Below are 17,637 nucleotides of genomic sequence, written 5' to 3' on the forward strand. Positions count from 1 at the left end.
ATTACTAGCTGAGCACAGAAGGAGTGTGTGGGGGGAAACATAGAAGAGAGAATTATTATTTAAATGCTAAAGGTGAAGGCAAAGAATATGTGATTCAGAAACCTCTGCTCCATGTAAGATTTGGGACACTGTATATGCTTTCAGAAGAAGTGTACGGTGCCTAGAAATCTCAAGCAAGAAACCATCGTGTTTCTAAGTTTTGCTCAAAGAACAAAGGAAACTTTTCTTGCAAAAGGCTACCTGTATAGACAGATGAGACACAGGAGGAAAATAAAAGCTTTATTTTGTAGCTAGGAAACCGAGGCACAAGAATTAAAAAAAAAAAAAAAAAAAGTCAAGGAAATATACATCACTGAAGAAATAAAAAGGCTAATTCATTATCAGAAATTATTTTCTGCTAAGTAACACAGAAATGTGATACAGGTACCACTAGCTACTGTTGAGAAGTTCATGAAACCTGGTATTGTGTGTTATATGACTGACCAATACATGAGGTAAAAAAAAAAAAAAAAAAAAAAAGAAAGTGGCTTTTTGTTTAAAAAGCCACACCCCAAAGCATATCATCCTTTCATTCTCCATTCCTGAATCACAATATTCATCTACAAAAGAGGTTTATGATTTTTTTTTTTTTTTTGGAAAAGGGATGCTATTTTGGGTTAATTCTTCCTTTAAATACTCACAATTATTTCTTAGATGTGAATATGAGTTGAAAGGCCAATTTGGCCAACAGGCAAACTACATTACATACATTATAGGCATGGGATAAACTTGTTCAGAATTAGCGGACAACCCATATTGTTACACTGATGAAATTTTCTATATGCACTGTGCATCTTCTAAAAAGTGCAATTAAATCTTTCTAGGCTTTCTGTCTATATTTGGCATGTACAAACATGTTCTTCCAGTGCTGTGCCTTCTTTACATCAAGAATACATGTCCTTCTCTTTTTCATTCCACATCTTTTCATATTGATATGTTCAGCTATTTTTCTGCTCACTTGGAAAGCAGGCGTATCTCATGGATATAGTTATACCTATAAGGCTGCATTTATAAATGAAAAATTCATAGTGAGATACTTGACCAGGCAAGCTTTTCAGTTTGGCACTGCTTTTCAGTTTGGCAGCTCTTTGGCAGCCAGTCTTCCTAGGCTGAAATCCCCTAACTCATATGCTGTAATTTCATCTGAAAAAGAAGTATATCTTTCACGCCAGAGGGTACCTGTGAAGTTCTGTTTTGCTCCACAGCAGACAATGGGGTCTTCAAGCACCTATACCAAAGTGGGTTCTGCGTTGCCTCTACAGACATAGATAGATGGTGAAGCCATTTCTCCACTGCCTTAACCATATAGAATCATAGAACCATGGAATCACAGAATGTTTTGGGTTGGAAAGGACCTTACAGATCATCCAGTTCCGCCCCCCCTGCCATGGGGACACCTCCCAGTAGACCAGGTTGCCCAAAGCCCCACCCAACCTGGCCTTGAACAATTCGAGGGATGGGGCATACACAGCTTCTCTGGGCAGCGCCTGCCTCTCCACCTTCTGAGTAAATCTTATCTATATAGTAACCATGCAAATCTCACTTGCAATATGATTTTTCTTTGCAATTCCTAGTTACACATTGGTTTTCCAAAAATCCCAGGAAAACAATGACAAATGAACATGAAATCGTGCTCTAATAGATAGGCTCAACAGGTATGCTGTTTATCTTGATTTGTGAGACCTCACAAATTAACCAAAGCTTAGCTAGCCCGTGTTCTATGTGGCTGCTTTAAAGTTTCCAAAGGTTTCCGTTACAATTTCTTTAATTAAAACATCTTACCTAGGTCCTGAAATGTGACTTGAGACTTGGTTTTGCTTTACATATAAGAAATGCACATACATGAACATCTTGTGAGATGAACATCCTACAACACAGGCATGCAAAACTTTATGTACAAGCTCCACTGTTTTCCTTGTCTACTCCCTTCTTCCCTCTCACCTTTTCACACCAAACCAGGAAAAGGGGCATCATTTGATCTTCACTTATAGAGACTGGAACTTTCTTTCTGAGTTCATAGAAGGGTCCTATGTAAAACATAACTTAATTTCCTCTCTAACTGTCATATCAAGTTAAAAAGAAGTTCTGCAGAAATATTTAATCACAGAATTTAGATACAAATTTCCAGTTTTCATCAGTTTTCCTCAAGTGTAGGTGGAGAAAAAGCAATCAGGCAATACACTGATGTCCTCTTCTGGAGTCATATCACCATCTCTGTAAGGAAAGTTGCCATGTTAACCAAGCAGCTGTTAAAGCAGCTTTCATTCAGATCAGACAGAAAAATAAAAGCAGAAACAACTTACCCTTACCCTACCAAACAGCCAAATTAACTTAAGCTTGGATAATTTTGCCTGAGCTGAACGTGAGAGCATTCACACAAATTGTTCCAAAAGATACTTTGTAGAAGAATGACAAATAACCTCTTCCACTTACAGAGACAGATGACAATATGTCCAGTGCTGTAATTATTAGAAATAAAGCATGTATCTGATATGGCTGAGATATCACATCACTTCTTTCTTTTATTACATCTGATGGTCAAAGGCACTTTTTGTGATTGGACAGAACCTGTCTGTCACAGCATCTTTTGACTTCTAGATCTGAAGTGCTACCTTGACATCACAAATAGATAGATAGATAGATAGATAGATAGGTAGATAGATAGATAGATAGATAGATAGATAGATAGATATAAATCTACAAGCTGAATGAATGGGTCACAGCTCTTCCTCATGGAAACTCAAAATTGTTATGTCTTTTCTATGTATTCACACATACAGTAGAAAATGCCCTCTTTTTGGTAAACTCTAACTCAAATAAATTAAATTGTGTAAGTTTTTAGAGGAACAGGAAACTGATAATAAATAAGCAAAGAAAATTCTTGTAATGAGTACATCACTGGAAAGTTAAATACAACCAGAAATCAAGTAATAAATACTGCAATAACTTAAGCATAGAACAAGCAAATTAACAGATGGAAGGTGCAATTAAACGAGACAATTAGTATTAAATTATGCCATATTTTCTTAACTTGGTTTCCAAAGATCAAATTCAGATGTTGTGTGTACTGATAGTACATGGAAGAATAAATAAAACAATGCACTCCATAAATCTCATATTTAGCTTGCCATACAAATTAAATCCAAACACAAACATATTTGTAAAACCTTCTCCTTTCCCACAAAGCAATCTTACAACCAAACCAATCAACATGTTAAAATTATGAACGTTGATTATTTAGTTTCAAATTCAAATTATTAAGCAAAGATTTCATTAGATAAAATGAACAATAACTGGCTCTTGGATATAAGAATGTCTGAAAAATATCCATGAAACTGGGTCTGTCTATACATTAAAGTCATTATAGATAGTGGTTTGTAAATCAGCTGATGGGACTCTTGATACTTGTTGTTACTGCTGTCCCCATGGTAAAACCTGTCAAATTTCAACAAGTATTGCTTCCTGAAGATAGCCAAAGTCTTACTGAAGCTCTCTGGATTTGGTATCAAGAGATTTTTCTAACCAACTAATCTCAAAAAGCAGGCAGCTGTCTTCATTTTACACAGTTTCTGCATGTTCTTTTTTTCTGGTTTATTTGCTTAGTACCTATACAGATCAAAAGCAAGCTTATTTATCAGATCTTAGTTATTTTAAAAGTATTTTTAATTGCATTATTTAAAGCATTTTTTTTTCTTGAATTAAAGGACATTAGGCCTTTCATGTGATACTGTGAGATCTACCAGGGCAGAAAAAAACATCTCCAGAATGAATTTTCCTGAACTGGTACTTTCTATGATAACATTCTGAAGTATATGTAGTTCAAACTCATGTCTTGCTTTACGCACCTGTATCAATTCAGGTTATTAAATAGCAAAATTACATAAATTGAATCAGAATCCAAGCCAGAATGTAAGGTTTGCAAGACTTTTTCTGAAACAGGATCAAACACTACAGAAGAATAATTGCAAGACATACTTTTGACAGTCTGTTAGCTTTTGTAAATGAATGCAGCTCTGTTGATTTCAGTGCATCCGCTGTGATTTACATCAGCTACTACCTATTCCTCTGAGAAACTCAAGGATCACATAATCAGCCAAATTCATTTGTAACTTAAACATATAAAAATACATTTCACTATCTAAAGCTCCACTTCTCCTCTTCTCAAAAACCTAGGAAAAAACTAGACTTTACAGCATACATGAAAACTTATGAAATGCATACTCCGGACAACAGAAGAGTAAACCACAGAGTAGACAGTTTTCACTTTCACCTTTCAGAATCTTGCAATACTCCAATATTTATTGTAGTTTTATTCCAAGACAAAAACTACACAGTAGTACACATCACAGGTTCCTGGCTAGGTTGGGTTACCTGCGATAAGGCTGAGAGGTAAGAAAAAATGATTTGTTGCCCAGCCACATTTTTGCACCTTATGACAGATGTGAAGTATGTCTCAGCCATTAAAAGAAATGGAGAATAGTATTTTGTTTTGTTTTGTTTTTAAAGATGTTATTAAAAAAAAAAAAAAAAAAAAAGAGAGAGAGAGAGAGAGAGAGAGAGAATTCTTTCCACTCAGGGAAAAAAAAAATAAAAAAATGAATACACCTTTTCAACATTCACAATGTATTTCTGCAAAGAATGTAATCACTAAACAAGAACTCCACACTGTGGGACTTGATAACATACTTTTTTAAAGAGCAGGTGTCTTCTTTACGCAGCAGCAGGCCTTTTTGTCCAGGCCACTGCCATTTAGAACAGTTTTATTTTCTTTCCATCTGATTTAACAGATGTCTTATGTACTACACCATCTCAGCTATCTAGACCATATAATTTATGACTCCCAGACAACATAAACACTTTAGTAACAGCACAAAGGCTGACTTTTTAACTGAGAGCTTGTCTATACATTCAGCTACTCAGGAATAAAAATTCAAGGACAGTATTGCAAAAGAACTGTTCTTGAATGATTCCATTCTTTCTGCGGAGATACTTTCTCTGGAAATGGCTAGTCATTCAGAAGTATTTATTTCTGTAATAATACCACGTGTAAAAAATCTTATGCAAAAAAGGTAACTACTCCTAATTCACACCTCATTAAACCAAACTTTTAGATATAGGTAAACCAGTAAACACAGCATCTTAAATACCTTCTATAGAAGCAGATTATGCTACAGCACAAAGGTTTTGCACAAAACCAATCTGGAAGAATACCTTCATGCACAGGAAGAAAAATTGAAAAAAGAACATGTAAAATTAAAAAAAAAAAAAAGAAAAAAAAAAAAAAAGAGGGGGTGATGACCAGAAATAATATTTAAGATTTTTAAGGAAATACTTTATCATCATAGAAACAAAAGAAATATTCTTGCATTGATAGCTACCCTGCTCAGAAAGCTGTCTTGTTGAAGTGACAGCAAGTATAAAATAGATTTTGACAGACAGACAGAAAGTAGTAATGGATTTGAAGGCAATGCTCTGAAACTTGTTGAACCAGAGCAACTCCCATATCATTAAGGGAGATTTTCAGTTTGAAAACAACTTGCCACTGCAATATATCCATCAGCTGTGAGGCTATCTTGACATAGAACACTGCGACAGAGAGTTGCACAATTATACAGGGCTGAAACCTCATTTCTCCATAGAACTGTACGAATTCTAAGGTAGATGGAAAATTAAGCTTCTTTGCTTCAAATGCTTATTTTTGGCCTCCTAAAAAACCTTTGGTTATGTCACAGTGAGCTGTGCTATATCTTGTTTATTTGTTTGTTTGTTTTTCTTCCACAGAACCATATGCGGACAAGGATTAATTAATTTGTTTATTTTTAATATCCAATCTGCTGAATGAGAATGATGAAGATTATTTGAATGAAATAATTCTGAAATGGGAGACTGTTCCATTTAACAATTGCAGTCTCAAGGATAGGCCTGAGCATGGTTGTGGCAACTGGCTGTACGTGGCCTTGGACAAGATGGGGTCCTTTCCAACCTGAGCCATTCTGTCATTCTGAGAATAGTTTCCTTAGGTCTGAAGAAAAATTGCTTCATTGTCCAACAAGGTACATGACTGATTACATAGCTTTATAATTGGAATGAAATGGCATGCCATACTTTCAGCTACCTACTGGTGAGGATGTATCCTTATAGCACAAAACCTATCTCTGATTTCTTGATGTAGTAAAAGACACGGTGATCAGGATAGCTGAATTTCTGTGCTTTCAGAAGAAAACTTTTCTGAACCAGGCAACTGGGAGGAAAGGGGTTGGCTTTCATTCATTTTGATTACATTTTTAATTCATGTAACACAGGAGAGATAAGTCCTGTTTTTTGTACAGTAAGAAAATAAAACACCAAGTGAACACTGGCTGCTATTCTGGATGAGTTGTCTTACAGGGCTAAAAGTAATAATGGTAACAAAACCAAGAAATTTTTCTCAAGTAGTATGCACCGTTCATGAGTATGTCCCATGAAGGGAAAAAACAAACCACAGTGGCATGAGAAAGATCTGAACAGAGAATGTGGCACCATAGAACCTCAGGCAGGCAGAAATTATGGGTATAATTTGACCTAACTGTTCCCCAAAAGAAACATCAAATTCAAATATTATCATGCAGGAAGAATAATACCAGTGACTGACTAAAAAGCTCCATCTATTTCTGCATGGCTAGTAAAACAGAGTAATTGATCCAGATCTTTCAAGCCCTGACACAGGACATATTCTTTTCATTGAACAATCAGGTCACCCTCAGAGTCTTCCTTAAATCAAAAAGTGGCACTTATGTTAAGCCTCTGCTCTCTATCAAAACAAACACACATATATTTTAAATCACATTCTCACTGACCTGTCTCTCAAAAGATGAAATATCAACTATATGAGCATCATGCTACTCTCAGATGCACTGTAAAATGTGTTTTTAAAAGAAATTAGCCCTACACTGATTTCACTAGGAAGCTTCAAAGGGATCACAATCTGCAAAGCCCAAAGACATGCCGCACCTGCAGTGACAGACCAAGTACAGATCCATGTAACTATTTTAAGTGCTAGTTACACAAAATTTTATATTATGTAATGCTACTTGAAGAATTTTGTAAACCAAATTTGCTATTGTACTATACAATGCAAAAGCAGCTATACTTTACAGTAGATTTTTAGTGATCTGTAAGTATTGTAGTTAGTGGATTGTAGACCTAATACCCAGAATATTACAACTGTACAGAATCTTTAATTTACAACAATTCTGTGGTGTGGTGTGTTTTGTTTTTTTTTGTTTCCCACAGTAAATCGTTTCATAAGATACAGTCACATAACACACATTTAGCTACAGACACACACAATAATATAGTAGTGTAAATTTACAAATGAAATAACAGCATCTTGCATTCTCAACATTCTAAATTCTAAGATAACATTTTCAGAGGAAAATGTGTTTTGCAGAAGAAAACACCACAGTACTTTTTTTGTTTGTTTGCTGCAAAAGCTACTAATTCAACAACTATGTTGATTTCAGTAGAGAAACATGAAGGATTATCTTAATTCAATATATAGGCATTACAAAACACAATAACTTAGTTTTATTATAATGCCATTTAAGTTACTATTTTCTCCTGAGTTGCCCATCAGCAAAACCAAATAAAAAATAACACACAAATCAAAGTTGTTTGACCAAATCTTATGTCTTGTCAAGATCCCAATTCTATTTATACTATTGCAGCATTTAAAGTCCTCAATCACAGTCCCAGTACAGCAGGCAGTGTAGAAAAGGTAAATGAAAATCAATTCTAAATTAAGTAAGCATCACTCCAGCTTAAAAGACATAAAAAGCAGTTTAACTGGATCACTGGAATTTCCCTCCGTATAAAAGGAATTTCCATGAGTATGGCAGAATTATCTCAGCAGTACTGTACTATGCTCTTCAAAGCCTCGGGCATGGGAGGGGTGGTTCAGGAAATACAAGCGTTGTCATGGACGGCTGCTGGCCAGCATAAACTAACCATTCACATCACACTGAAGACCAAACTGACACAGGGCAGACCAAGAATCAAGAATCAGGGTAGACGAGAGTCCTGTTTTAGCCTCCACTTCCACATTTGCACTGATTTTTCTCAGACTGCTGGAACAATCCTTTGCATTGCCCAGTTGCCCCACATTTTCAGAAAGAAAAAATATCTCCACAGAATACATTCAATTCTTACATCACAATTCAAGAGAAGAAGGATGTAAAGAGTAACATACCAGTGAGAAATTTTAAAATGACAAGTTTCTAAGGACAAAAGAAATAGTGGGTGACCTAAGTCAAGAATTAACTTTAAAGGAACAATGCATGGAAAAAGAATTGACTTGTTTCAAAGATGTACTAACAAATGTCTAATGGAACAGCATCCTTTTTAAGGAGACAAAAATCCCAAGATGACTAAATGGCAAAAGTAAAGAGGCAACAGAAGAAATATTGATGAAAAATGGGGTGTAGATGCAACTAAAACCATCAAGAAGAAATGATTTAAAGGAAAAATACATGTTGGGAGCTAGACTGAGTAAAAAAAGAAAATTACACAGGAGAAAAGCAGAGTATCAGACGGGACAGCAAGCAATATAGTGAAGAATAATAAGGCTTTCTACAAATACATAAAAGGAAAGAAGACAGTAAAGGATAAAATGAACGCATTAAAGTATAAAACAGATGCTTAGATACAGGATGATGCAAGGTTGATGGTGGGATTAAACACCTCCTTCACAAGCATAATTCTCTCCAGAAAGTGTGAAGAAAATATAAGGAAACATGAGGCTAACACTGGTTTCACAGATCAATTAAGTAGCAACATGCTGTTTTTACAGCTCACTGCAAATTTGTAAGGACAAATGTAAGTGAATATACAGTTCCACATTGGAATCATCTGGTGCAGTATGAACTGAGAACTCATCATTTCCTCTGTCTCTTATTTCGGGTTTCACTTTAATTAGATACAGATCTGTCAACTGCAAGTAGCTTATATTGTGATTATTTTCAGTAAGAAACATAATTTTAATTCTATTTCAAACAGGATGGGACATAACACAGAAGAGACAACTCCAATTTGGTATTAAAGTATGTATATTCACTGGAAACGTCTCGGTAATTCAATTTTGACAAATTTCTCAAAGAATATCTAAAATAATAAATGAACAGACTTCAAGGAGTATATATAATGAGCCTTTATAAAATACATTTCAAAAATATTGATAGGTTAATCATTCAACAGGAAAGAGTAACTTCATTCAGGTGGTAAAGCAAACAAAACAATAGCTACTTAAAAGGGACAGTGAATGTCATTCCTGGAAGCTTTTTGAGAAAAAGCAACAATCAAGGTTCCACAGTCCACACACTGAAGTCATTTTACCCATATTTTAAAGATGTCTTCAAGAAGTAATACAAATTAACACTAAATCTCATACATTCAGAAAGATTAAAATACCAGTGTTTTATTGATCAAGACCAGTGTGCTCCCTGGATCCGCTTGATACACTTTGAAGAGTGTATTCATAAAGAGGCAGTGACGAAATGTATAGAAGACAGACAGAAAATCAACTGAAAGACAAACTTAATGAGAAGACACCTGTCCAAGCAGCAAGTCATGACTGTATGTATGAAGGTTGTATAGAAATTTCCCATGTATAGAAATTTCACCAGAAGACTGAAATGACATCTTTAGGTAAGTTTTGGCAAAACCATCTATCCCAAGTTCACATCCCAACTTCTTAAAAGGAAATGGGGATGATGATCATAGGATCATGGAAAATCCCAAGGTGGAAGGGACCTATAAGGACCATCGAGCCCCACTCCTGGCTCCACACAGGACCACCCAAAAATCAGACCAAGTGTCTGAGAGCATTGTGCAAACAATTCTTGAACTCCAGCAGGCTCAGCACCATGACCACTGCGCTGGGAAGCCTGTCCCAGTACCTGACCACCCTCTGGGTGCAGAACCTTTCCTTAACACCCAGCCTGACCCTCACCTGTCCCAGATCCGTGCCATTCCCTCAGGTCCTGTTGCTGTCCCCAGAGAGCAGAGCTCAGCGCCTGCCCCTCCACTCCCCTCGTGAGGGAGCTGCAGGCCACCATGAGGCCTCCCCTCAGCCTGCTCTGCTCTGGGCTGAGCAAACCAAGGGACCTCAGCAGCTCCTCATACGTCTTGCCCTCTAGATCTGTCACCATATTTGTAGCCCTCCTTTGAACGTTTTCTAGTAGTTTTATATCATTCTGCTCACTTTGCCAGCCCCAATAGGTCTCTGAGATGTCAGCATTAGAAAGGTGCCGCACTGACTTGGAAGCACCAATTTTTTTACTTCTCTGAGACCAGAAAAGCAGCCAGCAGTCCACTGTAGACAGAGGGGTTCATAAGGCAAAGCAAGGCTAATGCGGAAGCAAGGTTGGATAAACTGCAAGGAAAGATAATAATGGAATAAAGTGGAGGACAAAATGAGTAAGAGGAATGGGGTATAAAATGGTGGAAGACACAGTAGGCTATGCAACAGCAAAGGAAAATGAAAGGACAGGAGCACAGACAAAAGATAGACAGCATATTTCAATTACTGATGTTACTTCTTAGTGGTTTCAATACCAAATACTCTGATAAACCCCAAATTAGGTGATTGGGTGGAGAAGATGAAAACATTCTTTTGCTTCACTGGGATGGCAGATGAAAGCAAGGAGTAATCTCTACATTCAAAAGATTGAGTACATTTACATCATTTACATCTTCTGACAGAAAGAAAAACATTTAACTATTTTTAAAACAATTCTTCTCTGTTTGGTATGTATCAAATTCCACTGAATAACAAAAAATGGGACATGAAAGTTATAGACAGGCAAAAAGACAAACCGAGACAAGTTTTTAAAAAGGAAAAGGCGAAAAATGCAAAGTATTGATATTTAAAGGGGATAAGACAAAAAAAAAAAAAAAAAAAAAAAAAAAGGTTCCATTATTATTCTTTCCTGAAAGAACACAGAAAATGTGAATACATGCAAGATGTTTATACAAATGTTAGTGGCACACAGCTTTTCCTTTAGAGATGAAGATTGAGCAAGTTGCACACAACTGTTTGTAATAGAGCGAGCTCACTGGAGCCTGACTCGTACCTTCCTGGCAGTCACCTGCTGTGCTGGGAAGAACTTTCGTTGCGGGGCTGGGCCTGACCCGTGCAGCAGCTGGGGAGCACAAAGGGGCTGCCCACAGCCAGCCTTGGATGGTTCCAGCCAGCTCTGCACTCATCTGAGAGTGTGGGGCACCTCTGTGGGGACGTGGGGAGGGGCATGACGACTACAGTCAAGAGAGACACTCATGAAAAAGAAGAGACACTTGAACAGAGCTTGAGCAAAAAGGCAGACAGAGAAAAGAGATTCCTAAGAAAGGACAGGACCAAGAGGCACCCAAAATAGTGCTGGAGCACAGAGATGCCTGAGATTGGGCTGAAGGGGCACACAGAAGGAGGTACACCTCTGAGGGGACTGCCACCTGTGAAGGAGCTCAAACCAGAGCTGCCAACTAAGAATCAGAGAATTATAGAACGGTTCGGGTTGGAAGGGACATTAAAGATCATCTAGTCCAACCCCTCTACCATGGGCAGGGACACCTTTTACTAAATTAGGTTCTAACTTGTGCTCCTCACAACCTCATTGAGCACCAGTTTGCTACTTTCATATCAGCAAACAACTGGGGATGAAGTGGGGATGAAGCACTGAAGTGGCACCACACTGGTACCATTCTCCTATGGGGTTAGTGAAGACAAGCCAGTCTCATACACAGAAATAAGGAACTGCAAGAGTAAAGGAACCACTCACTACACAGTGAACCTAGTCTCCAGCTCCACCGTTACCTCATATTAGCTCCAACTGTAATGTGTACTGTGAGACCAGCTGGTGTCCAGAGGGAAGCTGTAGAATTTTTCTCTAAGTGTTTAATGGCTTGTCTTTGTTTCTCAGTACCAGAGTCATAAGTAAAATATAATGTTAATCATGAACTAAGTAAAATTCCACAAATTCAGATTGTTTCTTTAGGCCCACTGCATGTGGCTACCAAAAAGCAATCAAACAAAAATATCATCAAGAATGTAAAATATTGACAATTCTGTTATTCATCCAGATGTAAACATATACTCTATTACTAGCATGAAGACAGAATTCCTGCTTTAAAACGAAGTGTGCAATTGTAACTGTAGTTTGCTAAAGGATTTGCTAAAGGATTTTCAAGAACTAAAACTAAGGAGACCTTCAGAGTATTTTGTCCTAACATGCCATGGAGTAGCCTTCACACATCAGAGCATTAGATGGGAAAACAGTGGTGAAAAAGAATATTAAATTTAACAACAGAAATATCATTGCATTGTTGTGTATTGCTGTATAGTCATAATTTTCCCAGGTCAAATAGAACAAAATGTGCATCCTGAGCAAAAAGCAAGTTCCACCTAATCTTCCATTACTGACTAGTAAAACCATGATCAAAACAAAAATTCATGCTCAGTATAACTACACTAGCTACAGTTGCATTATGTCAGAAATTAAGTTGCACTCTTTACTACCTACTACTTAAATAGTAGATACGTACTTGCTTTTTTTACAGGAAGAGTCAACATGGATTGTATTAACCTTCATTTCTTCATCATATTTGGTTGACTATCCTATTGTTTTTCATGCAGCAATAAGTAATATAGACTATGAAGCAATTATCAATCATCTTATGGAAGGCAATATTCAAAGTGAAAAGTGATGTTGCAGATATTTCGGTACACCTCTTTACTCTAAAATCAATATTACATAAATCAGTATTATCTGCTTGTAACATCTGGTTACTTTAGAAATACATACATATGTATGTGTACATACAATAACATAATAACATTGCCATAGGCACTAATATTCATATATACACACAATCTCTCATATATATGCATGCACATACATATAGGATGAGTACTGCAATAGCTGGATGGACACCACTCTAAAGGAAATGTAAGAATACCAACAGGAAGTGGATGACTGAACAAGAAAATTAACTGAAGTGGGCATTAAAATGAGGCTTGCTTTGAATTCAGATATCCAGCCTATTTCTTCTCCATTACCAGTCCACTCTGCTGCTGAAATAGGCCATTATCTGCTTCTGAGTACTGACACAAATGCCCACTGTCTTCCACTACTCCCTTCTTTCATATCCAGTGGTTGCTTTACAAAGGCATAGGAACAGATTGTGAAGATGTCAAGAAACCATACCCCTAACATTGTTAAAGACTACGGTCAGCAGGAGCAGTTTAGTTTCCCTATTTGTAATGACAACACAGAAGAGACTTCAGCTGGAGCTGAAATCTAACGGAGAACTGTATATAACGTTTATACTAACCTTATATAATTATGTATTTTTATCACAACATCACTTACTTCAACATTTTTTTTGCTAGCCTAAAAGGCATGTAAAAAGGTGTCATCTCTCAGATTATTCCCTGTGCAAAATGGTCACCATCTGTCATCACAATCAATGGCTGCCATTTCTCTAGAGTTAACTGGCATGTGAAAATGAGGCTATCTTTCATAAAGCTGATTACTTTCTCCAATTATTTTCTGATTAAAACAAAATAAAAACCACTGCCTCTCTACGGCTCAGAGACATGGCAAGATACTATTAAGACAAAAAAAAAAAAAAAAAAAAAAGTGAAGAAGATTTGCATGTGCAAAACAAGAATAGGATGCAGATTTATAATATTAAACACAGGAGTTTAGAAGATTGTCCCACGTTTGTCATATTGCCTACTCACATCAGCAGTAGCATGTCGCAAGCTTTGGCCTAAACCTTAGTTGCCCATCAACTATTTTGTGCCTGTGCTGCCTCAGACCCTAGCATCCCGTTTCCACTTTCAGAGATACTCTCCATATATTCTTACTGAAGTAAAGTAAATCTATGTGCATATTTCATTCTCTAATAATTTCATTGTTTCCTCATATGAGGATCAATCACGCTGGCCTGAAGGTTACTACATTTATTTCCTATGCCTAGATATTACAAGAGCGTATGTAAGTTCTAGTATCTTAAATCGGAAAAGTGAGCAACAATTTATATTTGAGTAATCAATTATGGTAGCATAACTTCAGACAATGACAATGTGCCTCTGTTTGCACAAACATCAGTACTCAACAAAATTGACTGAAAATAGCTTGTAACTGTGATACAATCTTCAGAATATGGAAGCATTCACATACATGTCATGAGTAAACCTGAATTCCTGTCTGACATGTAAGTGTGTGACCAAAGCCACAGACATATATGTGTTAGTCCCAATTTAAAACTTGTTAGCCATTTATCCCGTAAGTATCAAAGTTTCAAAATATGCATTATTTTATCAAGACTTCTTCAACACCTAGTTTTAAAAAACAAGCAAAAGCCCCTCTTATTAGAGGTCTGTCAGATTGTACCTCCACAACAACCTATTCTACTAAGTCTTATAAAAATTAAACTACATCTGTATAAATGCATTGTCCACAAAGCTATAAAATGAAAACTGTTATCTTCAACATATCATCTCCTAAAAATTCATCAGTTACAAATACACAGCTATAATTGTAGTGGTGAGTCATGACAATATGAAATGGGTAGTGCAGTAATTTCTCTGCAGATCAGATAGATGCATGAAAGGATGTTGTAAATAGAAACAGCATTTCTGTATAGTCTACTGCTGGATAAACACAATTCTAAAAATCTGGCAATGTGATTTACCAGTGCCAGTGCAATCCCACTCCTCACACCATAGTGATTTTACATGCCCTGTGGCCCCTCAAACACCCACTCTAGTACATACAGAAAGTATATTCAAAGAAATTTTTAAAAAGTTTTATTTTCATCATGTGCTTTAGATATGTTTCTAGTGAAAGAAAGGAAGTGGTTTTATGTAAACTAAAGTACAGAAATGGTTCTACTATTATATCGATAGATTTTATAAGTTGAAGAAGGAGATAATAGCTGTGAAAAATAGTTTGGATATGCATAGTGCACCACAAAGAGTAGATTATATATAACAATCTGAAATAATGTAGTTTGAAGTGACCTGATCAGCTGGAGGTGATTCCAAAACAAGGTCTCTACTTCCCAGCACACTTCAGATCTACATAGTGTCCTTGCTAATCAGATCATTATGATATTCCATTTATTTTTCAATTAACCTGTCTACTGCCGTCTTGTTAGGTGTTGCATAGAAGGTATAGGGAAAATCTTAAACAACTTTTCTGACCTATAACTCTCCATTTTTTTTTAATAACAGTCTCCTTCTTCTTTACGATATATCTGAACTAAATTCTGCTTGCCCAGTGGTAACTGCAGCCACTACTGCTATGAAGTTCACAACAGGAGAATCAGACAAACAGTCAGACAAAAGCCTGTACACATCTTTCCCATTCAGTGTCTTCTACTTTTTGAAGGTATTTGCTAGGGTGCTAATCACTAACAGCGTTTTTTCCTAAATAGAGCCACTAAGACCTTTATACAGCTATACATGGAGGGACAGAAGCATCTGAAGTAGCCGCAAGAGCTGGCCGAAACAGAGTAAATAATGAGACAGAGCTTATTCTTCAGTGGTCAATGAACTAATTTCATGATCTTAGTCCTTCGGGTACCTAGTGGACAAGGCTTCACATCACTGGAACTTGCACGCTGGTCAACAATATCAGATTAAAGAACACAGGTTTACCGTTCCCCCATAATCTATAAGCATTTTTTCCCCCTACAAGTACTGTTTATTTTCACAATCTCCGTCTTACTAGGAGCATATGCTAGAATCTTCCCTGCCTAAATTTTTACCACACATCACAGAAGCAGTAAATACAAACCATTTATTACAAGGAACAATAAACAACTGAATGGCCAGAAGGAGAATGAAACTAATCCTTCTCTCCTCTCCCAAAGTATCTGTCCTCTCTTTTACTGGGTTATCATGTGGTGGGGAAAGAGGCAGGGGAAGCATTTCTGCATTCTTGGGTCACTTCACTAGCAGCAGATAGGCTTGAGAGATTTTTGTTTGTTACTTTCACGACCACCAATGTTATCTGAAGATTATTAACTCAGATTTTTTTAGTTCTGTGAAGACTGTAGTAAACAAATGCTGGCATTTGTATTTTAAGTTGTTGATTACACTTAATTGATTACAGAGCAAGAATCACATTGATCTCAACATCTCAAGACTCCCTTCAGAGGCTTGTGAAGCCACAAGGAAGACAGAGAAACTTGAACAGGCAGCAACAACAAAGAGAAGCACATAGCTCTAGACAGACTCAGGGCAAACTTGTAAATGCTGAGGGGCTTAAAGAACAGATGTCAAACAAGTCAGTATACCAGGGCAGCTAATTTTTCCCTTGAATTCGGTTCCTGTTAACCTTGCTTGGGCAGTTTTTGGAGAAACACCCAAGGAAGTTCTGAATGTACTCCTTCCAATCTTGAAATTATACTTGCCTTTGCACAGCAATTCTATTCTAATATGTCTTGTCACAGTGGGATTAAGCAGCTGGACATAAGACCATGCAATACAGCATGGAAGCTACATCACTTCTGATAGCTGTCTGATTTGGTCATTCAGAATTACTACACAACCCTGCAATGTACAATATAGGATACATTAGCACCAATCAAGCTGCTGTAGTCTATATGGTTCAAAAAATAAAATAATTAAAGAGAATCTTTCACCTGTAAATTACATTCCTGAACCCAGCCAGATTAATTGTTTCCTTTATTATAGTGTGAGTTTGAAGTGACTGATTGACTTAAGAAAGAAAATTTTAGTTTCAAAGGCCAAACGGCAATCTGAAGAAGGCATGCTCATTTGATCCTTTGATCCCCATTTCTTGCCTTGTTCCAGGAGAGAGCTACTTTGTTTGTAGATGGTGGTAACACAGGTGCCTAATGAACAGACATGGTTATACTGACCCACATACAAAACATAATGAATACATGTTACCTTCTGTGTAACACATAATCACAAGTCACTTTGTGTTTTTAGTGTATGTATTTGGTCTCCCAAGCTTAAATTTGACAACAACCATGAACCTCAATGTCAATTCAGAAGAATCCAAACCACTTACCTTGCTTTTGAAAAATAAATGTTATCATCTTCCTATATAAAGAAAAAAAATTGGAAGTTAGATGAATCTCTGGGTTTTAATTTTGATCTAAAAGCTTGAGATGATTTTTTGTTTGTTTGGTGGTGATGGTGGTGGTTTTTTTTAAGACAGCTGCTTGCATATATACATGGTCAAGTGAACCCAATTCACTTTCATTCTGTCCCTGAATTAGGACATTTCAAAGTATACAATCACTCAGTTGGGCATTTAGTCTGTATTCATTCCTCTCCTTAGCCTAGAGACAGTTCACTGTCATAATTAACACCCTGACTAACATTAAACAACTACCTGGAGGCACTGTAGCCTACAAAGCACAAATTGAATGAACACCAGGCAGAAATGCCCTCGAGCTTTAACATAGATTGATTTAGCTAAACTGGTGAAAGGTAAGCATGAACCATCGTGTTGGTTTAAGGATAAGAGTGGTTTAGCTTGCACGTTTAGGCTTATGAGCACAACACACAAGCCTGCATTGTGT

General features: G+C 36.8%; 1 protein-coding gene across 8 annotated transcripts in view; it reads right to left on the reverse strand.

The window, feature by feature from the left end:
• The window catches only part of BNC2 (basonuclin zinc finger protein 2), a 381,816-nt gene that overhangs the window by 311,794 nt on the left and 52,385 nt on the right, over positions 1 to 17,637 (reverse strand). Inside the window, exon 1 of one of the 8 annotated variants that reach the window (XM_072031491.1) lies at positions 1,219 to 1,359. The exons of the other annotated variants lie outside the window; for them this stretch is intronic. Within the exon in view, the coding sequence (XP_071887592.1) occupies positions 1,219 to 1,344 (126 nt within the window). The 5' untranslated portion in view covers positions 1,345 to 1,359. Of the gene's footprint in view, positions 1 to 1,218; positions 1,360 to 17,637 lie in introns of those variants that run through there. 8 annotated transcript variants of the gene reach the window in all.

The sequence above is a fragment of the Anas platyrhynchos genome, chromosome Z, assembly GCF_047663525.1.
Source record: "Anas platyrhynchos isolate ZD024472 breed Pekin duck chromosome Z, IASCAAS_PekinDuck_T2T, whole genome shotgun sequence".
NCBI lineage: Eukaryota > Metazoa > Chordata > Aves > Anseriformes > Anatidae > Anas > Anas platyrhynchos.